Source organism: Diospyros lotus, chromosome 7 (genome assembly GCF_014633365.1).
Source record: "Diospyros lotus cultivar Yz01 chromosome 7, ASM1463336v1, whole genome shotgun sequence".
Classification (NCBI taxonomy): Eukaryota; Viridiplantae; Streptophyta; class Magnoliopsida; order Ericales; family Ebenaceae; genus Diospyros; species Diospyros lotus.
Genome location: NC_068344.1, coordinates 26,629,241 through 26,654,721, shown reverse-complemented (window position 1 = coordinate 26,654,721; position 25,481 = coordinate 26,629,241). Strand labels below are relative to the sequence as shown.

The window sequence follows — 25,481 nt, the reverse complement described above, 5'->3', positions numbered from 1 at the left end:
GTATACTTATAAAGAAAACGTACCAAGTGGTAGGAAAATCTTGAACTTTGAACTCTTGCGCTTGTCTTTTGCAAAAAAAAAAAAAAAAAAGGTGAAACTATCTCAGGTAGGGGTGTGCAAAGAGTCGATTCGGTAAATCAGTAAACTGAATAAATTAAATTGACCGAGTAAAACTAATAAACTGAACTAACCGATAACCAAAAAATTGAGTATAAATTGAACTGACCAAATAAACCAAACAAACACAAAAGAAACCAATCAAAATCGAATTAACCGATAGACCAAAAAAACTAAAAAATTGAACAAAAAAACGAAACAAGTTGGAAAACTATGTGGCGGGTAAAAAATGATGTTGTTTTATAATCATAAAAAAATTGTTGTTTTAAAGTTCGGTTAGTTCGATTATTTCTAACCAAAAAATCAAATTGAAACAAAAAAATCTGAATTTTCCAAAAAAAATAATCAAACTGAATCGAATTAAAAAAAAAAATCAAATTGAACCAACATTTCGACCAGTTCAATTTGGTTAGTTCAATTAAAGTGAACTTTTACACACCCCTAATCTTAGAGTTAGCATGAAAAGCTAATTCAATGGTTAAATCTGACTTGGAGCAATAGCAAAAGTAGAGCAAAAAAGTTAAAGATTCTAATTGAGAATGTTTATAAGTGAGAGGCGAGTCTTATTTATTTATAGTAGTTTAGAGATAATAATTTGATTAAGATTAAGTCTTTTTATTAGATATCATATAAGAATGGTGATCCTATACAAATTTAAGCAAATTATGTTTATTTCCGTAGATTGTCTTCCTAGGATTTAGGAGAAAGAATTATTCCAACTTTATTAGGATTTGAACTAATTGCTAAATTGAAAGAAATAATCCTATTAAATTATAAGAAATAATATTGTATCTTGATTAATCTTATCGCTTAATTTTAAGAAAGAATTTTAGTTAGATTAAGTAGTTCAATCTTAATTAGGATTTCAGTTTGGCTTCAAATTTGAGACCCCCCCTTCCCCCTTATGGATTAGGGTAGGACCAAATAAGATACAGAGGTCAAAGGTCAGGGATGAATAATTTTAGTAGACGAAGATTGAGTTCATATTTGGTGTGTAATTTTTGGATATATTACTATCATTGCCTGTATCTTTCTTTTTCTCCATTCCTTTAGGGGTGCTACGAGCAACAATGCTAAATATAACTTTTTGAAAAAATCACTCGTATTTTTGTTAGCTAAACAAGCAAAGCAAATAGGAGTACAATCAAGACTAATAACAGTTTCAGCATTAACACTGTGATAGTTCTAAGTACAATTGAATATCATTGAGAATTAGTGGCTAAAACATGACTTATGAAAACTGTTCTATCCATTGTGAGTTGACTTTTATATTATTTCCCTTGTTATTTTCTCTATTTTTTTTTTATTTTTAAAAGTGAAGATTAATTCAGGATCCAATGCAAAGGATTTCGCTCTCCACCGTTGTAAGCTATATCACCAATTAAGAGTAAATTGGTGGTATTTAAAAAAAAAAAAATTGACAAGACATTTTATCTACCAACATGGGTTAAATTGTTAAGTTTCTCATCATAGATATCGTGATATTTTTTTAACAAAAGTATTATTTATACACTAAGGTCTACATTTTAGATTACACTCAAACGCATAAATGACTGAAATGCCCTTATAAAAATTACAAATTCGCTTCCGCTGCCCTTAAGCCGGGGGAAGAAGGCGGCGACCGTCGTTTTGGGCCGACAGGAGCAGCTTGAAAATCAATAAAAACAAAAACCTTTAATCGCTCTAAGACCCTCTCCGAGAGCTGAGAGCAAGAACAATGAGGGGAGTGGATTGCAGAAACTGGGACGAAGACGCTTACAAGAACAGCATATTGCAGGAGAGAGAGCGCCACTGCCGAACCGTCTTCCGAACCGCATTCCCTCCCTCTCCCGACCTTAGCACAAATCCCGACCTCATCGTCGCCGCCTCCAGCGACGGCTCCGTCGCCTCTTACTCCATTTCCTCTTGCCTCTCAACCTCTCTCGTAAACACCCCCCTCCATCACACATTTTCTATACACAAATCTGTATATGTAGTTAATTTTTGTTTCCTGTGTCTTGGTTGCAGCAATTGAGCGTTGGTAATGGTAGGGGTCAGACCAGGAGGTGAGTGGATTATTAACATTATGGTGTATGATTGATTCAAATTTGTTGAATTATTACGCGTTTGATTATTAGTTATGGGTTTTTGATTCGCATTTTGTGTAGTTTGGTGCTTGCTGAACCGCGGTGCTTTCTTCAAGGCCATGACGGACCTGCTTATGATGTCAAATTTTACGGCAACACCGAAGATTCTTTGCTATTGAGGTATCGTTTAACACGCTTCCTTCTCTCTACCTACCACAATTACGTGTGTTTTACTTGTTTATTTTCTATTGATAAACATTGATTGATTTATTTTTAGTTTTCCTTTCAAGCAAGTTAATCACATTTCATTTAGTTTTACAAGGGTTGGTGGCAGGTAGCTACCATGGTTGTTGGTAGAAATCTCTTTTTATAGATTTTTCTCTCAAACAATTTTGAAGTTTCAAGAATAGATTGGAAGAGAGGCTACTCTGCCATTCCAATATGCTATAAAATAACAACATATCAATCTTTAATCTTACTAGCTGGTGTTGACTAGAGATATTATAGTTCTTCAATCATCTTTATCCATGACCATATCTCTTGGAAGGCTTTTATAACTCATATCAAGACTAATAGTTTCCTACCAAGTTTCTTTTTGATATTCCTTTACCCCTTTTGCTGAAAATTTCTTCCATTCTCATCCACCTCGCCCATAGGGACCTCTATTAGTCTTCTTTTCACATGACCAAATCATTTTAATCATGTTTCGTGCATCTTATCATTAATAGGAGCCACTCTGACCTTATTATGGATAATCTCTTTTTAATTCTATCATATTTTTTATGGTTGGTCATTCACTGTAACATTTTTATCTCTGTCATACTCCTATTTTGCAGAACTTAGTGTTTCGTTGTCTAACATTCTATTTCATACGATAAAGTTGGTCTTTTACTCATCCAATAAAATTTTTCTTTTTAGCTTTAACAAAATTTTGACTATTGCATAAAACACCAAACGTCTTTTTCTATTTTAATCATCATGCCTTAATTCTATGGTAACTCCTTATTAGTCTCTTCATTTTTTTTTTTTTTTTTTTTTGGGGGGGGGGGGGGGGTGTGTTTTATGGTGATTGATCTCAGATATTTGAACTGATTTTTTATTTGGAGGAGTTTATCATCAAGGCTCACCATAACATCTTCCACTCTAGTGTTTTTACTAAAATTATATTTCACATATTCAAATTTCTATTTGCTCAACTTAAAACCTTTACATTCTAAAGTATTCCTTTGTATCTCAAGCATAGTGTTCATGATTTCTTTTGTTTTGTTGACCAAGATAATTGTTAGGTAGCTTAGATACTACTTGTTGGGAAATAAAGAAAAGCAAAAATAAATTTCTTAACACCATACAAGATCAAAATCAAAGACAAACAAATTTAATGTGGATTGCCAATGTGTACATCCACAGGCATGGGATTAAAAATTCACTATGTGAATAATGAATTAAAAAAGGGATAAACCATCTCTCTCAAGCCCGAAACCCCAATGGACTCAAATCCACAATCTCATTGAGGTTCTATAGCCCTCACTACTTAATGCCTCATCGCCATTTGGAAATCTTATAAGGGGTTCTATTTATAGAAGGATACTGATAATTGATGCATCAGACGACTGCATCAGACTCTAAATTATTAATATAGAATGAATAAGATAGGTTATAAATTCAAAACTCACTGATTTTTGGATCAGGTACAGAAATTCTATCTATGCCATACTTTGAGTTTGGTTATCCAAATTTGAATTCAAGGCAATCTGAACAATTCTCTATCTTTGCTTGAATTCCTTAAATATAGTTGTGGCGATGATGGACGGATTCAAGGATGGAGTTGGAAGGAAATCTTGAACACTGAACACCATATTTCTTTCCCAGGTAATCAAAATGTGAATTGTGTTACTTTTGTTTTTCAAGCCATAAGCCTTAGAGAACTTTTAGTTGTTTTTTCTCAAGTTACTTTCTATTTTTAGTTGTTTCTTTCAATTTGATTTTCTGAATTTTACATTTAGAATACGGAAAACACAATTGTTATGGAAAAGTTGTCTAGTGTGGACATCCAAATTATATTTGCATTAGCTATTGCCATGTGCAGTAAGAGTTGTAGCCTACCATTCTCAGAAGTGTTAAGTGTAATTAATTTAAACTTGTAGTTGGAAAAATAAGTTACATCTTCTCAGGATTTACGTTCTGCATCATTCTTGTTTGCAGTCTTATCTTTTGTCTACGAGCTTGAGGAAGACTGAAGGCTATTGATTGACATGAGTTGTCATCATGACCAGAGGATTTCATTCCATTAGTGAAAGAGTTTTTAGTTAGTTTCTTAAACATGCTGGGTCTACTTGTGCATAATTGTCTAAAAAAATCTCTCTTTTTCTTTATACCTGATTGTTTTAGTATAACTGATTTATTATGATGATGGGAACCAGAAAATAAAATCCCAGTAGCTTTATTCAATTCACCAACTCAACCCGATTACAAGAAGAAAACTGAGCGTTAGAGAGGCTCTTAACTCTCCCTTAGACTCAATACAAGAATAATGTCTACCTCTCCCCACTTCTTCCCCCTCTACATATTCTTCCCCCCCTCCTCCTCAACAGAAATCTGTTACACACTTGCTGGGTTGTTACACAACCCAGCGATTTCCCTTCTCTACCCCTACGCACATGGCTGGCTGTTATGCCAGCCATCCAATTTACACCCTTGCCCCTGCCCCGTGCCCTTTGGACCTTCTTTGATAAGTCAAGTAAACTGGGGGCCTATCATATGACATATGTATGCTTGTTGAGAAATTCTCCTTATTGATGAAAACTCCAGATATTTATATCCTGACCTGATGGTTACTATTAGTGTTGCCTTCTTGGTTGTCTGGGCATTGATCTCCTGATATATAGCTTAATTATGAACTTTAAGTTAATATGGCCAGATGTCAGCCAGTATACAACATTAGTTTCTTACATTGTGCCCCTGAGAATGAACTTAATTCAGGTTATATTGAATTTCTCTCATCTGAGAACCATAGTTGTCAAAGGTGCAAGGTGCATTGAGGCACAAATTAGTGCTTGGGGCCTAGTATTGTTTCTGATATTACCTATAAGGAGGTAGATGCAAACTCATAAAATCATAAATGAAAAATGACCAACCCTATGATAACAACTAATATTTATTGCAGAAAAACAATTAGTTTCTTTTGCATTTAGTTTCTTCTAATTGCAAAAAAGATTAGAGGAAAGAAAAAATTATAATAGAACACACTGCAAAAAACAATTACAGGAAAACAATTAGTTTTTTTCTAATTTCTTTTGCAATTAGAAGAAAGTATAGAAAAAAAAAATTACAGTAGAACGCATAGCAAAAATAGTTACAAGAAAACAATTAGTTTCTTTTAAATTGCAAAAGAAATTAGAAGAGAGAAAAAAAATTAGTAGAGCACACAATGTAAACATTTGTTTCTTAGCAAGAAATTAGAAGAAATAAAAAAAATCAGAGTCGAACACACAACAAAAAACAATTGCTGCAAAGAATTAGTTTCTTCTAAATTGCAAAAGAAATTAGAAGAAAGAAGGATAGAAAAATGAAAAAAAACATAGACATGAGTAGTTTCTTTAGCGACTGAACATCATTGCCAAAGGATCCCAACAGTGAGTGGGAGATCTGGTATATCTCTGGCTTACACTGCTAGGTTCGCACAAGAATATGCAACAAAATAAACAAGAAATAAGATCTAATATGACAAATAGACAAGAAATAGGGTTTTAATACACTTACATGTACAAGGCATGCGCCCTGCCCCTTGCATGAGGCATGTGCCTTGTATGCTTAGGCAGCGCCTCAAGCATGGTGTTGCGCCTTAGTGGTGATGAGGCACACAGAACTGCACCTCGCACCTCAGGCGCGCCTTTGGCAATTATGTCGAGAACAAACTATCCTATGACTATGTCTATGTTCATATTGGTTGATATGAAGTTAGATGAAAGTTTATTGTGAGGATTCATTGATTTGGCGCTTCTCCTGTCCCAAACTGGACCTTGTCACCCCACACAGGTTTGTAGGGTCTGGTCCCTTTTTTGGCTGTACTAATTATTGGACTTGGATTTACTTGTTTCAGTTGGATACAATTTGTTGCTCATGTTCATATTATCTGCTCAGATTAATGTGTATGGTGATTTTCCTGATCAATTTTATGACTAGTTTTCTTTTGTATATTTGCAGGAGGCCATTTGAAGCCAGTACTTGACTTGGTTAATCCTCAACATAAGTTAGTTTTCACAAGTTGCAATACACTGGACCCTAGTAATTTTATTTGTTATTTTTAAAATCACGTGATCATTGTTTTGACTGCTTTACATTTTCTTATTTTGAAGAGAGATTGTTGCATGCCTAATTCTAGATTACAGGCCATCCCTTTTAAGTTTTAATAGTAGTGGTGGAAGATTGTGCTACCATGTGGAGAAACCTCCATTTTAATGATCTGAAACACATTTTTTCTGATAAAAAATGAGGTATATGTTTTTGCGCACTCCACATTGTTTGTTACTTTTTCTTTAGGGGCAACCATAAAAAAAGAGGTGTTTGTTGTGCTCTTTCCTCCAACTTCTGCTTCCAGTTACAATCTTATACTCAAAATTACCAGGCAGATCTTGTTTCTAATAACTACATGGATGAACTATATTTGATATAGTCGAATTACATTTCATGTTTCTGGTAGAATGCGTTTATAAACAGTGTAGTGTATAGCCACCATTTTGTTTTCTAGATTATGGAATGGTACTACTTGGTGTTCTTTTGGTTCTTTTGGAATATGACTGCATGTTCACATCCATACCATGCTTGTAACATCTGCACATTGGGATCAAGTCATGAACTTCATTTATTCTCTTTGTAGAGTACACTTTCTTGTACTAAAGAGTAAGTCATTGAGTTCCAATTAAGCTAGGGACAGAAAGAGAAAAATACTGATTAAATGCTTTTTTTATGAAATTGATTGTTTCAAATTGTATATTCAACATTTTTGGGGGTGTGCTTCTGTGACAATCTCAATTATGGTGGCAATGGGCAATGGCCACTTAGTGGTAGGAAAAGGAGCAACAGGTTTGATGCAATGCACATTATTAGGTAAAAATGTTTAATTTGCATAATGTTAAATTACATAGTTGATTAAACTAAGTTCTACAATTTAAGATATCTCTGATTTGTTGCTCTTGTTGAGTGTAATACTGTTGACAATGCTGTTGTCACAGATAAGAAGCAGTCAAATATCCCTGATATTTTCTTTTATGTTTGAGACACTTATGGGTTTGAGGTTTAGCATTCAAAAGTCAGAGCAAATTCTTATCGTTGAGGTGGACAATGGTTAGATCTGTTCTTGGATGTCCTTTGGGATCTTTGCTTAACATGTCTGTAGGCCTTTTAATGTGGCTGCCTGAGCAGTGGGAAGGTGGACATGATACCGGACAGCCAGAAGATTGTAGAGGATTGCACAAGAAGAAGAAGAAGGAGACTTAGAGAGGGAAAGAAGGAACCGAGCAAAATCTCATTATCATTCTCAGTCAACCAGTGCTCACTGTTACATCCATCGTGCCTAAGATAAATTGACTTCCTAAACAGGCAATACTAAAAATAAAGCTCAAATCTTATCAAATCTTTCTAAAAATTAAAGTTGAAATCTACACCAATCTTACAAAAAATAAATAAAGGCTATTAAATCTAAATTTCAAAATTTGAACAAAACCTAAATCCTAATATTAGAAATTAAAATTTAATAGTTTAAGTTTCTCACGAGGACTTCCTCGAAAAGAAGATTTGGATTGTTGGGTTCTCTCTTGAAAAATTGATTTACGGAATTGAGAGAAAACAAAAGAGAGGAAAAGAGAAATTGGAGGGAGTGATTGCATTGTAGGTATATATAGATGATATCATAGTAACTGGAGATGATATGGAAGGAATGGAAAAATTAAAAAGTTGCTTGGCCAAAGAATTTGAGATCAAGGAGCTAGGCAGGTTGAAATATTTTCTGGATATTAAGGTTGCACACTATCTTCATATCCTAATAGAAATACATACTAGACTTGTTAACTGAAATTGGTAAGCTGGGAAGTAAAGCTGCTGATACACCCATAGAGCCTAATCATCGACTTGGAGATGTCCTGGAAGATGGTGCAGTGGATAAAAGGTCCTATCAAAGGCTCGTTGGAAGGCTTATTTACCTGTCACATATGAGGCCAAACATAGCTTATGTCGTGAGTGTGGTAAGTCAATTCATGCATAATCCTAAAGAAATACATCTCAAAGTAGTACACGTGATTCTACAATATTTAAAGAGGGTACTGGGCAAAGGAATATTGTTTAAGAAAGGGGAAGAGTTGTCTCTTAAGGCCTATACTGATGTAGACTATGTAGGATCAATTATCAACAGAAAATCAACATTTGGGTATTGCACATTTCTAGGAAGTAATTTTGTAACTTGGAGAAGTAAGAACAGAATGTTGTAGCCCGATCAAGCGCAAAAGTTGAGTTCAGATCAATGGCCGTGGGAATATGTGAATTACTATAGCTCAAGATAATCTTGGAAGATCTAAAAATCAAGTGGAAGGAACCTATTAGGCTCTACTGTGATAATAAGTCATCTATCAACATTGTTCATAACTCGATACCGCATGATTGGAAAAGCATGTTGAAGTTGATAGAAAATCATAAAAGAGAAACTTGACAGTGGCCTCATTTTCACCTCGTTCATGTCCACCAGTGATCAACTTGCCGACATTCTCACAAAAGGACTCCCCAACACTGTGTGTTAGAGTCAGAGATTAATGAGCAAGATTGGAATACAAGACATGCACTCACCATCTTGAGGAGGATTGTTAGAAGACACATGGATACAGTTTCCTTTTCTACGAAATCATATTTTGGTTGATTATATTACAGGCTGTTGGGGATTTGATTTAGTTTATTCTTTCCATTCTTTGTTTCCTAATTTCAGTAGACTTAATTATAGGAAATTAGGTTTAGGCAATTTCCTACTTTAGAGATTAGTTTCATGTTCTATTCTTCATCTACCAATTGTATATTTCGGGGAATGCTACCCTAAGAGAATATATCGGATTACTGGTTCACTTTTGATCACTATGTTACACCCTCCTAGCTTCAACAACCTTAAATTAGCTTTGAACTTCTCTCTATGCACTCCCAATAGAATCCAACACAAGCAAAGTTGCTCATAACCTTGTTGCCATTGGCCACGGTCATCGACAGGGGCTGTGTGTTAGTGAGCTTACAACCCATCCTCTTTGTAGCCGTGTACCTTCCTTCCACTTTGATTATCTTGCTATTGGCCCTTAGGGCATGCAAGGAGATTTTTCCATTATCCTCTCCTTCAATTTCATTTGGAATTGCTGGCCCCTCTTCCCCTGTTTCTACTTCTTCTTCCCCTTCCAGCAAGAGCAATTGCCTCTTGAACTGATGCCCGAGGGTATATTTGTCCCCACACCGGAAGCATAATCCAGCCTGCCTCCTCTGCTCCATAATCCTTCCTCCTTGTGACTGAATTGGAGTGATAGTGGTTGGGACTGCCAGACTCCTAGAGCCCTGATTGACCTTATTTGGTTCCCTATTGTACCCTTTATTCCCCTGTGGTAACGTACTAGAGCTTGTTCCCCTGGCCTATAGCCTCTGCTCCTTCATTAAAGCCTCCACTGGTAACTCTTGCAACATAGCACTCTCAACTGCTTGTTAATCATCTTTGGCTGCAACATTTTTACCATGGGCCTTAGCTCTTCATGCAAGCCGCTAATGAAGCTTGAGATGAAGTAGGCCTCAGTTAAGTGAGGGTTGAGGTTCAACATCGTTGACTTCAACTCCTCAAATTTAAGTTGGTAGGCCTGTATTGATTCCTCCCGTTTTAATTTGTTAAATTCCTCCACAATATCCATCATACTCTGATCTCCAAATCTCTCGCGTAAATCTTACATGAACTTTGCCCACTGGCAGCCATCTCTTACTCGAATCCAGCATTGGAACCAGGCATCCCCTGCGTCGTTGAGGTAGGCAGAGGCCAATGTGACCCTCTGCTGCTCCAGCACATTGTATAAACTGAACATTCTCTCGCATCTTCTCACCCATCACCTGGGATTCTGCCCATCAAATAGGGGAATCTCTAATTTAGACATGGGAAAACAGGGCTGATTGGAAGTAGCCTGCACTTTCGGCCTTCTCTCTAGCATGTTCTCCCCACCCACTGCCGGATTAACCTCAAATTCGGAGGGTCTGGCAACTCTGTGGATCGCTCCGTTCTCAAGTAGGATCGGATCCAATCTCTCCCTAGGAGGAAATTTCAGAGATAGCCTTATAAGATTTTGTCCCACAAACATCACCATGAATCGTTGCAACTGATCGCAAATCTGGTTGCCGACTTCCTCGCGCATGTGGCTCACTTCTTCATGCATTTGTCTGACAATGCTATCCAACTTCTTATCCATCGCCGTTTCTAATAGTACCCATTCGGATCTGCATCTCAGTCATAGTAGCTGTTACCTGCTGCAACTGCTATTCCATTCGTTTCATTCTGGAGCCGTCCGCCATCGGGATTGAAATCGCAGGTGGGATTGTCGGCCTAGGAGTTGCTTTGATACCAATTTGTCAGATCCTTGAATCTAAAAGAGAATTCTCACTGAATTCGTGAGAATTGGGCAGGAACTTAGAGGGAAATAGGGGAGAATTGTAGGGAGAGAGGAAAGAACAGAGAATTAGAGAGGGAAAGATTGAGAGAGGGAAGAGAGAGACTGAGCGGGAAATCAGAGTTTTCTCAATTAATTCTTGGATGCCTTGAATTGATCTGGATCAGCTGTTATATACTGATTGCAGCAAGGTATTGGTGCCAACAAGGCTGCCCAAATTGAAAATGGAGTACAACTGAATGTAGCTGCCTTCTATGTACAACAACTAAAGCTATCATCTAGAACAATCGGTTTGTAACAAACCACCAATAGAATGTACAACCCTCGCAGCAGGTACATGACAAAACAGTCAAGTCTGGTGATCTGGATGTACTCATAAAGTGTTTCTTAACAACAGAAACATAAATGATGTATCATATCCTGTATTTTGCATTTAAGATACTTTAGTGCTTTTGTGACTTTTTCTTAATTGAACATTGATCTGATGTGTCCACCCCCAAAATTATCAAAATGTTGGAATATTTTTGTTCTAGGATATTGGTTGAATTATGCTACGGTTTGTTTGGAAGTTTTTCTATTCATGCCTCTTTTTATACGGTTCTTTTGAAGTTGAACGTATTGTGTTTTAAGTTGCAGTGCTTTGGATTTGGATTTGTGTAATATTAATTTTGCTCCAACAGGATTTGCATTAAATTGCATTCATTTCTTCCTTGTCTCTCAGAGGTCCTTGGGGTGCTCTTTCTCCTATACCAGAGAACAATGCCATTGCTGTTGATACTCAGGTTTTTTTTTTTTTTATATGTTTTAATAATTCTTTACCATCATCCAGTTTTTCTTTAGATTGATGTCACAGTTTTTTGTTTGTGTCAACGATTGACGTTTAAAGTTTGAATAGTTGGCAATTGAATAGAAGAGGATAAGGAGCCGAGAAGATAAGAACTAAAGCTTTATTTGTTTTAAGTTTTTAATCTCCTATGTAAATCTGTAAATTATAAAGCTATTGTTGTAATCTAGTCCTACTAATTAGGATTGCAATCTATTCCTAGTTTTTAGGAAATTTATTAGGAGCTCTCTTGTATATATAGATTAGCTTACACACGGAATAAAGTTAAGGAGTTCTATTCTCTTCAAAGTTCCTTTTAACATGGTATCAGAGCCAGCCTTCTAAGGGGCTCCTTTTTTGGCCTTCATTGCCGTTTTTTTTTTTTTTTTCTCTCCAGCCTCCAGTGTCGTTCTTAGGCGTCCACTATCACCATCTTTGTGGGATAGTTAAGGCCTCCTTTGCCTTTTTTTCTTCACCCGTTAAGCCCTATTTGGTTCTTTTTTCCTCACCCAATCTTTGATCATTTATTCCTTCACCCGATAGGATGTCTACTACCCCTAGCACTAATCCTACGCCGGAGACAATTGAAACCAGCAGCACCACGGAAGTTCCATTTGTTGGAACTGGCAATACAGACAATGGAGGAGAGTTGCAAAATCTCTAGGCAGCCTACCGATTGAATGAGGAAAATTATTTGAAGTGGTCCCAACTGATCCACACTTTTCTCAAGGGAAAAGGGAAATTGAGTCTTCTCTTGGGGACTGGTCCTAAGGAGGAAGATCCTATGTTTGCAGCATGGGATGAGGAGGATTCCTTAGTGATGTCATAGTTATGGAATTCAAAGATACTGGAGATAAGTGATACAATGATAATTTTAACAACTGCTAAAGACATATGGGAGGCAGTCAAGCTCACCTATTCCAAGGTGAAAGATGCTGCACAGATCCACGAAATAAGGACCAAGATTGCTGCCACTAAACAAGGGGTAAGGTTTATCACTGAGTATGCCAATACACTGTAAACTTTATGGCAAGAATTGAATCATTACCAATGCCTAAAGATGAAATGCAGTGAAGATGTAACATTACATAAGAGGTTTGTGGAGAAAGAAAGAACCTATGATTTCTTGGCTGGACTTAATATGGAGTTTGATGCGGTAAGAGTTCAAGTTCTTGGTAAAGAGGATTTACCCTCTCTAAATGAAGTAATCTCTATAATCCGGGCTAAAGAAGGGAGAAGGGGAGTGATGCTTAATGACTCTCCAATAGAGAGATCAACACTAGTGTCACTAAAGGCTCCTAACAGGGGTCCTAAAGAGGAGAAGAAGGCCGGGGATAGAGACTCTCTATGGTGTACCTTTTGTAAAAAACCTAGTCATACCATAGAGGGGTGCTGGAAGTTATATGGAAAACCATCCAAAGGAGGACTACTAGGGGGCAAAAGCCGAGCCTATATGGCTAGCAACCAACAACAAGCAGAACAAAAAGGATCAGAACATGGAGAAGGCTTGGATCTCAATCGGGCATAAATCGAGAAGCTAAGGAATTTTTTAGAATCTCTTGACAAGAAAGAAAAAGGTATATATTCTCTTGCACTAATAGGTATTTCCTCTCATTCTCTTACCCTACATGCTTCAGGAATAACTCAACCTAACTCTTGGATCCTAGACTCTGGGGCAACAGATCATATGATCCCTTTTTCCCAGTATTTCATCACCTATAGCCCTTGTTCAAGTTCCAAGAAAATAACTATGGCAGATGGGTCCTTAACCATCGTTGCTGGCCAAGAGATATCATTCTTAATGAATATCTTACACTCAAGAATGTTCTCCATGTCCCTAAACTATTCACTAACCTTATTTCCATTCAAAAGTTGGTCCTAGACAACAATTGCAATGCTAACTTTTATCCTATTTTCTATGAAATTCAGGGATAAGAATCAAAGAAGATGATTGGGCTTGCTAAGTCTAGGGCTGACCTATACTATCTTGAGGGACCAAATGTGCAGGGAAAAAAAGGAAAAAGTGAATTCTGTGTCATGTTTGGTGCAATCTAGTAGAGATCAGATTTGGTTGCATCACTATTGCCTTGGTCACCCCTCATTTTTCACTCTTAAGAGTCATGTTTCCAGCTTTATTTAAGGGTCTCGATGTTAAAAATTTTCAGTGTTTAGTTTGTGAATTTGCTAACCATAAGAGGGTAACTTATCTTTCATTGAATAAAAGAACTTCTATTCCATTCTCTCTCATTTATAGTGATGTTTGGGGCCCTGCAACCATTCCCAATATTTATAGGGCACAGTGGTTCATAGTGTTTGTGAATGATTGCACTTGAGTGATGTGTTTATTTCTTATGAAAAATAAATTTGAAGTGAGCACTATTTTTCCTAACTTCTATAAAATGATTAGTACTCAATTTGGAGTGAAAATCAAGAGACTAAGATCCGATAATGCTAAAGATTTCTTTAACCAATCCCTATCAAATTTTTTCCAACAAAAAGGGATTATCCATGAGTCCTCTTGTCCCTATACTGCTCAATAAAATGGGGTGGCCGAGAGGAAAAATGGGCATCTATTGGTTGTTATTAGAGCACTCCTTTTCTACCACAATGTTCCTAAACACTATTAGGGAGAAGCAATTCTAACTGCCATGTCCCTTATCAATTGGTTGCCTTCCCAAACTCTTGACTCTCTCAACCCTATTCAACTCTTAACCAAACACTTCCTGACATTCATATCCCTAGTTGTTGGAAACCAAAAATTTTTGGGTGTATATTATTTGTCCATGTTCATAATCCTCATAGAGACAAATTAGACTCCCGAGCTCTAAAATGCATCTTCGTTGGATACTCCTCTACCCAAAAAGACTATAGATGTTACCATCCCCCTTCAAAAAATTCTGTGTCAGTTGATGTAACTTTTGTGGAAAACATGCCTTATTTTGACCATTCTCATAACAGCCAAATAGTCACAGATAGAGATCAATTTTCATCTTTACCTAATTTGGATTTTTCTTATTCTTTGCCTTATTTTGATCCAGTTAATTCTAAGGATTCATCAAATATGACTCAGGAGGAGCCCACTTCGAGTACTCCTCCCCTACAGGTCTATTCAAGACGGAAGCGACTGGTTTCTAGCCCTATGCATGTCCAAGAATCCAATTCATCTCCTGAACTTGCTGCTGATACCGACACTGATAGCCTCCTTGAAATCTCATAAGGTAAATCTCCTATTGATTCTTCTATATCTATAACTGAACCTATTAAACCTGTGAGTGAGCCTGAAATCTCTCAAAGTGACCTTAAATGGCCTATTACCCTTAGAAATGGCACTAGGACCTGTACCAAGCATCCGTTGCATCTGTTTCTGTCCTATTCTTCCAAGTTATCTACCCCACATAAAACTTTCCTGACCAGCCTGCATACCATACCTATTCCCAAGCACTTTACCGAAGCTATAGGGGATGAGAATTAGAGGATTGCCATGGAAGTCGAGATGACAACCCTTAAAAAAAAACCAAACTTGGGAGTTGGTTCAATTACCTAAAGGAAAACACCCAGTGGGATGTAAATAGGTTTACACAGTCAAATATAAGTCTAATGGGACATTAGATAGATATAAGGCAAGACTAGTGGCCAAGGGATACACTAAGTATATGGCATTGAGTACCTAGACACATTTGCCCCTGTTGCAAAGCTAAACTAAGTCTGGGTACTCCTATCTCTAGCTGCTAATCTAGGCTGGCCATTGCTGCAATATGATGTAAAAAATGCCTTCTTGCATGGAGACCTAGAAGAGGAAGTCTACATCGATTTAACACTTGGATATAGTCCATCTACCTAAGAAAATGTAGTGTGCAAATTGAAGAAGGCTTTATATGGCCTTAAACAATCTCCTGGGGCTTGGTTTGGCCGGTTTACAAAAGTAGTGCTTACTTTAGGGTATAAACAAAGTCAAGGAGACCATACCCTCTTCATACACCACTCGGCCACAGGGGGAGTGATAGTGTTACTTCTGTAGTGGATGATATTGTTATGACTGGGAATAATGAAAAAGGTAGGAATAAACTCAGGGAATGCCTGATCAAGTAGCTTGAAATTAAAGAATTGGGGAGATTAAAATACTTCGTAGGCATAGAAATTGCACACTCAAAAGAAGGCATCTTTATCTCCCAATAGAAATATATCGTGGATTTGCTAACAGAAACGGGACTACTAGGTTGTAAGGCAGCTAAAACTCTAATCGAACCCAATCACACATTGGGGGAAGTTTTAGAGGATAATGAAGTTGATAAGGGGTCCTACCAAAGGCTAGTGGGTAGACTAATTTACCTAGCTCATACTCGATCAGATATTACATATGCAGTGGGGGTGGTTAGCCAATTCATGCATAATCCGAAAGAAACTCACCTGAGGACAATTTATAGAATACTGCATTATTTGAAAGGAACACTGGGAAAAGGCATTATGTTCAAAAGGGGAGAATGCATGACATTTGAAACCTATACTGATGCAGATTATGCATGGTCGGTGGTGGACAAGAGATCTACGTTTGGGTATTGTACCTTCCTAGGAGGTAACCTTGTGACTTGGAGGAGCAAGAAATAAAGTGTAGTGGCCCGGTCAAGTGCGAAGACAGAATTCAGATCCATGGCTCTAGGAGTTTGTGAGTTGCTTTGGTTGAAAATATTACTAGCTGACTTGAAAATCACTTTGGAAGCACCTATGAGACTATTGTGACAACAAGTCAACAATAAATATTGCTCACAATGCAGCCCAACATGATAAAACTAAACATGTTGAAGTGGATAGACATTTTATCAAAGAAAAATTGGATAGTTGCTTGATTTGTACCCCATATATTTATCATCTTGTGAACATCTTGCAGATATTCTAACTAAAGGGTTACCTGCAACCATATATCAGAGGATGACTAACAAGCTTGGAATGGATGGTATCTATTCTCAATCTTGAGGGGGAGTGTCAACGGTTGACGTTTAAAGTTTGAATAGTTGGCGATTGAATAGAAGAGGATAAGGAGCCGAGAAGATAAGAACTAAAGCTTTATTTGTTTTAAGTTTTTAATCTCCTATGTAAATCTGTAAATTATAAAGCTATTGTTGTAATCTAGTCCTACTAATTAGGATTCCAATCTATTCCTAATTTTTAGGAGAGTTATTAAGAGCTCTCTTGTATATATAGATTAGCTTACACACGGAATAGAGTTAAGGAGTTCTATTCTCTTCAAAGTTCCTCTTAACAGTTTGTATGCGTTCGGGTGGGCAATTATGCATTACATTCTAATGAGCTTCATTTCTTGCAGTATTAAAGTTCAATTAGAATGTACAAAGTGATTAGGCTCTCTCCTGAGTTTTTCTTTTGCATGTGACCATTTGATTTCCTGGATCAACATATGACTAATAAGTTAGGCAAACTTTCACTCTTCCTTTGTTATCTTCTATGGTAGGGGGGTTCCATTTTTGCTGCTGCTGGCGATTCTTGTGCCTATTGCTGGGATGTGGTACGTATTTAGTTGAGGTGAAAATTATACTTCTCATATTTCTTTCTGCTGAGATGTTTTTTCTTTCTTTTTAGAAGGGTTCACTTACAATCTTGGTTCTTTGCTCTTTCCTACGCTTCATTTATTCTTTTTTTTTTTTTGGATTCCTTTCCATGGAATGTGCTTTGATTCGCTAAATTATTTATTGAATTTCAGGAAAAAAGTGAAATAAAAATGGTTTTCAAGGGGCACTCAGACTATTTGCATTGCATTGTTGTCCGAAATTCTGGAAATCAGGTCAAGTTCTCCCCCTTTTTTCTTGGTCTCCTTTTGAACTCTCTTTTTGATTACTGTTGACCATGTCCAGTGATGTGCTGCTTTATTTTCTTCTCTCTTACACTTTTTATTATTGTTATTTTTTAAGTTTCCTTTTTGATCTTTATGGTTGGGCCCATATGATATGAAGGCAGTAGTCTAGGTTAGCAGTGTGTACAGTCACTAGGGAGAGGGATTGACAATTTAGAAAATCATTTCAGTAGTGTACATCACACAACATCTATCATAAAAACATAAGATAATAAAGATAGAACATAATACTTTTGCTGCCTAGTTGCTGTGGTGGTGCATAGTCCTTGAGGTTATGGCTCGCCCCCTTCCCCAAGAGCAAGATCAACTTGAATGAAAATTCATGGTTAGAAAAAGTGACTGTACTATAAAGTCCACATTACAGTTTGGCCAACTCTTGCATTGCCACAGATTTGGTTTCAATGGCTTGTCTGGACATGGACTATGATCCTTCTCCTATTTTGACAGGTCAGGCATCCAACATACTTTCTATTATTTTAATGTGTTAGTTGGCGCCCTCTTCTGTAAGGGAAATTTCAAGAAACCCAATACATACCATTGTATTAGTTCTCAAAGACTTTTATTTTGCAACTACGAAACCTATTGGTGTTTGGTACCTAGTTGTAAAAGTACGTATATATAACTTTGTGGATTGATAAGTTACTTATCATGCTTCTGGAATTCATTTGTGATAAGTGTGGTAAATTTATCATCCTGAAAAACAGTATAATCTTTTACATCTGTGCCCATGCATCAGCTTGGTTTTAGGGGCTTGCTGGGCTGCATCCATTAGCGTATCATCAAGTGCCTTATCCTGTGGAAGATTATCCTTACTAATTGACTTACTCTTATTATTATCTTTTGTGCATCCAGATTATAACTGGATCAGAAGATGGGACTGCACGAATATGGGGTAAGTTTAATCAATTAGAGGATATGAGCCCATAAGTTAAACCTAAAAGATGTCTATCTTGTTTTAACTCATGTTTCCTCTCAATTTTGGTATGATGCTCTATATTGTCTCTCAATATCATTTTTTTATGTTTTTAAGTCCTATATTATACTTTGTGTAAGTAACATAAGGTCTTCTGAAGATTGCAGAAGCGGCAAGTGTATTCAAGTAATTGACCCACATAAGGACAAGAAGTTGAAAGAGTATGTTCCATTTGTCGGTTGCATTGCTCTTGATGCAAGTGAGAGCTGGTTGGTATGTTCATGCAGTGAAGTTATCAGCATATACTTGTGGTTTTTATTTTCTTTAAGGTTATTGTTGATAAAGGTACCTTTCTAGGATTATGAGTATTAGAAGTATCTTATCAGCATCTCAATTCGTGGCTTTATGATATGAATATCTTTGTTTTGATGGTTAAATTCTAAGAGATAACCATGCCCTATCTTCCAATGGCTTTACAAAAGATATCTTATGGATAGAGATGAATGAAAAGTTAGAATCTATACAGCTGACTCCTAGTGGAATTAAGCTTGTGAATTGTGATGACGACGATGATGATGAATCATGCCTTATGTTCCATTGTCCATAATTTTGAACTCTTATAAGCAAAGTCCATGTCACACCTCATTTGTTAGTTAAAAATTCATGTCCATCCTCATACCTCCCCGATGAGACCTGTGAAACAACTGTTATTATTTCTCCTGCTATTGATCACATATACTTACCTATTTAGTTATCTCTAGGCTTGTGGCAGTGGCCGGGCTTTGACTGTTTGGAACCTTCCAGCTCGTGAGTGCATTTCAAGGACATCTATTCATGCTCCTATCCAAGATATGTTATTTGATGACAATCAAGTAAGTAATTCCATTTTTTGTCATATGTATAAGTCTCATCAAGCTTGCATTAATTTTAGGAGGCAAGTCTATGGGGTAGATCATTGTACCTCCTATCTTGCTTGAGTGGGTCTAGCAGTTAATATAAAGATATTCACCTGAGACTTGGCAAGTTAAGAAACCTTTTCACTCCCCACTCTTCTTTATAAATGAAGTATTCACCATTGTGGAAAGTTGATCTATTGGCTTAGTTGTATTGACTCCTAGTTTTTGGGCATCTCTCATATTTGTTCAATTTTCCCCAATTGTTGCTTTGAAGTTTGAACCTATATATTTCTTCACTCTTCCAATGCTTTTTGTTCTTGTTTCTGTAACACCTGGTGTGCTTTGCAGTTTCACATGCCTGCAAGACAGTTTATATTTGGATTTGTGGATTTCATATCAATGGATTTTTACATTGATCATTTAATTATTTATATATACGTTAGGGTAAATTGCACTCAATCATTTGCATAGAAATCCACTGTGGTTTAAAAATGGTTCTAGAGGTCCTTGTGGTTTAATTTTTCTTGCTCAGATGCCCCTTCTATTACAAACGCCGTTAATTTAACTCTATTTAATCTAAATTAAATTAATTAAACACCAATTAAGTTAAACTAAAACTAAATAACAATTAAAAGTTTAAAAATTAAGAAAAAAGTGATTGCTGGCTGGAACCAGCTTTTCCAGTCGCCGAAAATGATGGGTTTTCGGCATCTCCTTCTCTAAATCTGGAACCAATCAGTTCCAGATTTCGATCTCGAGACCCATTTTGATCCGAAATGATTGGTTCCCTAGATCAAAATCTAGAATTGATTGGTTCCAGATTTCAATCTGGAGACACCAGAACACCCATCGTTTTCAATGATGGCCTCAGAAAAAGTAGAAAAAGAAGCAGCAGCAGCAATAACGAAGAAGATGAAGACCCCTAATTTTCAAATTTTATTTTAGTTAAATTTATCTAATTTAGCTTAATTATGTTTAAGTGATATCGTTTGTGACAGAAGGGGTGTAATGCCCCCAAGTTTATACTTTTTTTTTTCGGGGACAAGACGCCAGCACGGTTAGCAAAAACTCATGGCAACTTCTTCCTTGGAAGCCCCGGTCAAGGAATTTAAGAGAAGACTTGCCAGAGTCTTAATGCAAATATCACAGCTGGCATACACATTTTCGATAACAGAGCTTTATTACCACTGCATATATCATCTATTACATTCTTAAGCATCCATCCGAGTCAATTACACTGAACATCACAATAGCTGACATGTTACCCTAACATATATTATCTGCAGAAAGGTGTCACCCACAGGACCTTACAGTTGGGACTGCTCTATACACATCTAAACCTCCGCCTCGAGCATCATCTGGCTCGCCATCATCCAGTGAGCCTTTACCTAGAATGACGCAAGCAAACATGAGCCGCAAGACCTAACAAACATAATAGAACAAAGGCGATTGTATGAGACTCAAAGATTGTGCACTGAACCATAACTTTACACATTAGACACATCAACTCATGGAAAGTTTGAAAGTGACCCTCACCCACATACATCTAGGAGAGGAAGCTAGCTAAACACGTTTACCATGACTCAAGTTTCTTTGGCCCTCTCAAAACTAGCATAAAAGAATCGTAACATGTTAACCTCCACGGGTCAAGCATACAACCACCCGAGCTTACCCACTTGTGGCATATGTTTCAAGCTCGGGTGGGCTATATGTCGTATGTTTCAAGCTTGAGTGGGCTATATGTCTGACTCGTGGTAAGTAATGTAAGCTCGAGTGGTTGTATGCCTGACCCGTGGAGGTTAACATGTTACGGTTCTTTCATGCTAGTTTTGAGAGGGCCAGAGAAATTTGAGTCATGGTAAACGTGTTTGGCTAGCTTCCTCTCCTAGATGTATGTGGGTGAGGGTCACTTTCAAACTTTCCATGAGTTGATGTGTCTAATGTGTAAAGTTATGGTTCAGTGCACAATGTTTCTCATACAGTCACCTTTGTTCTATTATGCTTGTTAGGTCTTGTGGCTCATGTTTACTTGCGTCATTCTAGGTAAAGGCAGGGTACCAAATGATGGCGAGTTAGGCGGTGCTCGAGGCGGGGGTTTAGATGTGTACAGAGCAGTCTCAACTGTAAGGTCCTGGGGGTGACACCTTTCTGCAGATAATATATGTTAGGGTAACATGTCAACTATTGTGATGTTCAGTGTAATTGACCCGGATGGATGCTTAAGAATGTAATAGATGATGTATGTGGTGGTAATAAAGCTCTGTTATCGGAAATGTGTATGCCAATTGTGATATTTGCATTAAGACTCTGGTAGGTGCCAACCATTATGACGCTTCCCCTTGAATTCCTTGGCTGGGGCTTCCAACGAGGAAGTCCCCATGAGTTTTTGGTAACTGCGCTAGCGTCTGGTCCCCGGGAAAAAAAGTATAAACTTTAGGGGCGTTACAGCTTGGTATTAGAGCAAGGTTGGGACAAGAGTCTTTGTACACATAGGCTGGTCTTCGAAACCTAGCTTCTATGTCTCCGATTTTTGCGGAATTATGGTGATGAGACTTAGGGCTGGGGTTGAGCGTGGGATGTGCAGGAAGGATGAGTGCCTGAAGAGGGAGACCATCCATCCACAGGCAAGGTCAAGAACAATCAGGCACCCCAGAAGGGGGGGTAGAGCCTTCTCAGGGTGTTAGTGGAAGCAAGAAAAGAAAAGGGGAAGTGCGAGCAGATGGCGATGTGGCAAGTCCTCCAGTGTGTAACATTTGTGGGATGAAGCATGGAGGAACTTGCCGCTTTGGTAGTAATGAATGTTACCTATGCAGTCAAGTGGGGCATTAGCGGCAAGATTGCCCTCAGCGTCGAGGGGTGATGAACTTGGCTAGGGATGTAGGTATAACATGCTTCCAATGTGGACAGAAAGGGCTTTAGACGAATAGCTGCCCATGGGCCCCTCAGCCTTGGTTTGGCGGGCAAGGACTGAGGTTTGATCAAAGACCTTTTGCACTTGGACTGTAGGGAGGAGTTGACCGACAGATAATGGCGCCACCAGCACTGTAACAAGCAACTTTTAATAAGCCCTGTGCTTAAGGACGAGTATTTGCCCTCACAGCCCCTAATGTCGAGAAGGGAAAAGAGAAAGAAACCATGTAAAAGGGTAAACGGTAATATGCGATATGTATAGACTTCCTTAATTGAGTTAATTTTGACGTGGCCTGTTGTGTGCATGAAGGTATGTCAGGCACAATTTATGTAAAGCAAATGAACATGAATGAAATGGAAGTATGTTTTGTGATGAGTTTAGTAGTTGACTCGGTAAATGCAATATGACGTGGAACTAGCGTGGATGGGACCTAAGGGGTAACCTTGTGGTGCAAGATACTTGGTGGGATACTGGAAAATAACGACATGGAATGTCTTAAAGGTGATGTTGGATAATATCATGGGAACTGCGAATGGACCGAACATGAATTTGGAGGACCAAATTCCTTGAAAGAGGGCGGGGGGGATATCTTGTGAGTGCTTGAGCACGGCATCTTAGGGGTGTCTAGGGTGCATCTTACACGAGCACTGTATTGAATGTGTGTTACTATGTGGGCGAAGTATGGCCTGATGCTTGGTTTATGGGGGTCTTGTATCATGTTTATGCTTACTATGCCATTTCATTTTATTTGTCCATTACATGGCTTTATTGCACGCAGCGGACGTCATCTGTGGGGATATATCCTACCAAGCTCGAGTGCGCTAGGGGCTAGACTCGTGGTATGTGTTTCAAGCTCGAGTTGGATGAATGCCGAACTCGTGGTATATGTTTCAAGCTCGAGTGGGCCAGGGCTGGACTCGTGGCATGTGTTTTAAGCTCGAGTGGGCCGAATGTTGGACTCATGGTATATGTTTCAAGCTCGAGTGGGCTATATGCCGGACTCGTGGTAAGTAATGTAAGCTCAGGTGGCTATATGCCTGACTCATGGAGGTTAACATGTTACGGTTCTTTTATGCTAGTTTTGAGAGGACCAGAGAAACCTAAGTCATGGTAAACGTGTTTGGCTAGCTTCCTATCCTAGATGTATGTGGGTGAGGGTCACTTTCAAACTTTCCATGAGTTGATGTGTCTAATGTGTAAAATTATGGTTCAATGCACAATCTTTGAGTCTCATACAGTTGCAAGTCATGTTTTTTTGCGTCATTCCAGGTAAAGGCAAGGCACCGGATGATGGCAAGCCAGGCAATGCTCGAGGCGGGGGTTTAGACGTGTACAGAGCGGTCCCAACTGTAAGGTCCTGGGGGTGACACCTTTTTGTAGATAATATATGATAGGGTAACATGTCAGCTATTGTGATGTTCAGTGTAATTGACCCGGATGGATGCTTAAGAATGTAATAGATGATGTATGTGGCGGTAATAAAGTTCTGTTATCAGAAATGTGTATGCCAGTTATGATATTTGCATTAAGACTCTAGCAAGTGCCGACCATTATGATGCTTCCCCTTGAACTTCTCAGCCGGGGCTTCCAAGGAAGAAGTCGCCATGAGTTTTTGGTAACCGTGTTGGCGTCTGGTCCCCCCCCCCAAAAAAAAGTATAAACTTTGGGGCGTTACAAGGGGTGCTTGGGCAAAAGAATTAAACCACAAGGACCTCTAGAACCAAACCATAGGGGTCTGCTATTTACCCTATACATTATGGATATAAAATATTGGATTGTAGATCTAAAGCATTAAAATGAAACTTTCAACAGATGGGCCTAGAGTGGCATTTTTGTAGTTATTTGCAACTAAGCCTCATATATGGATTATATATATACACGCACACATCTGTCAAGTTTCCTAACAAGTTCATCTGATTCTCATTGTCCAGTCTAGATGCAACCTCAAATGTGTTCTTCAGTTCTTTCATCTGCATCTTTTTTCATATGATTAGTTTTCCTGCTTTTTTTTTTTTTTTGCCCTCTAATAATATTTTTCCTTCTCAGATACTAGCAGTTGGATCAGAGCCTCTACTCAGTCGATTTGATATGAACGGGATCACTCATTCACAGATACAATGTGCACCTCAATCAGCATTTTCCATTTCTTTACATCCATCGGGTGTACGTCCCACTTTGACTTCTTGTTTTAACCTTTCATTTCCCAATTTGTTTATTTTCTTGCAGTGTTTGCTTTCTTCAAGTCTGAAAAATTCCCTTAGTTGACTTTGTGTTCCTCTTAAGCTTTCAACTTACCATTACTGCTTGAGTAAAGGTATTCATGCCATTAATTTAAAAAAAAAATATTACTTGCCAAGAAAGATCTGCTTAGCAAGGCAGGGCCACGAGGTGTGACTGCATAGAGGCAAATTTCCTTACAAGTTTTCTGAAACCAATTTGTCCAAACAACTCCACTTGTGGATTCTTATGACCAATCCCAAGTCCGGATAAAGGAGGAGGGTTGTGTTACTTGCTTACATCTAGCATAAAAGTTGTCCGATCAAAAAACATAAATCTAGATAAATGACAAAGTAGAATTCATATAGTCAATCCCATATAGAGGGATTAAGGTTTCATATTTTGTAATTGCCCAAACAAGTTCTTTCATGTTGTCTGCCTACCTGATTGTAGCACTATTGTGCATCTCTTGTTGAAAACCTGCCTGTTGTTTTGTATAGATTACAGCAGTGGCCGGATATGGAGGACTGGTAGATGTTATTTCACAATTTGGAAGCCATTTGTGCACATTTCGCTGCAAGTCTCTGTAAGTGGAGTTCACTTCTTAGCATGTGCTTAGAGAAGAAGAGATTAATTGATGTACTGCAAGATTCTCAGCTTAGGAAGTTACAACATCCTGCCAAATGTTGCTGTTTAGGCCATTTATATTACCAGAAAAGTAAAAAAACTTTCATGATGTTTTGTTGCAAGCAAACCTTTATATGTGGGTTAGCAGAAAAAATTATTTGTTTGATTTTGCTAAGATTTTGGAAATTTTCCCCTCCATTATGCCAAGAGAGAGAATTTGAAGGACGCAGTAGCACAGCATTTTACTTGGAGAACCCTTAATTAAGAAAATTGTTGTCCTAACCCTTAGGGTTGACCCCGTGTTAAGGGATCATAGTGGCCTTTTTTGTTATCAAGTTCAGATCTTTCTTAAAGCAAGTTCATACATCATCTGTGTTTTGCTTTG

At 37.9% G+C, this 25,481-nt stretch overlaps 1 protein-coding gene across 1 annotated transcript; it reads left to right on the top strand.

The window, feature by feature from the left end:
• Positions 1 to 1,724: 1,724 nt before the first annotated feature.
• On the top strand, positions 1,725 to 25,481 carry LOC127806483 (THO complex subunit 6). Its single transcript, XM_052343822.1, has 13 exons — positions 1,725 to 2,041; positions 2,125 to 2,162; positions 2,265 to 2,363; positions 3,976 to 4,052; positions 6,387 to 6,432; positions 11,568 to 11,628; positions 17,134 to 17,187; positions 17,383 to 17,463; positions 18,385 to 18,424; positions 18,606 to 18,718; positions 19,207 to 19,317; positions 24,299 to 24,415; positions 24,970 to 25,481. Exons 1-13 carry the CDS (start codon positions 1,835 to 1,837, stop codon positions 25,057 to 25,059), a joined length of 1,134 nt encoding a protein of 377 aa, XP_052199782.1. The 5' UTR covers positions 1,725 to 1,834; the 3' UTR covers positions 25,060 to 25,481.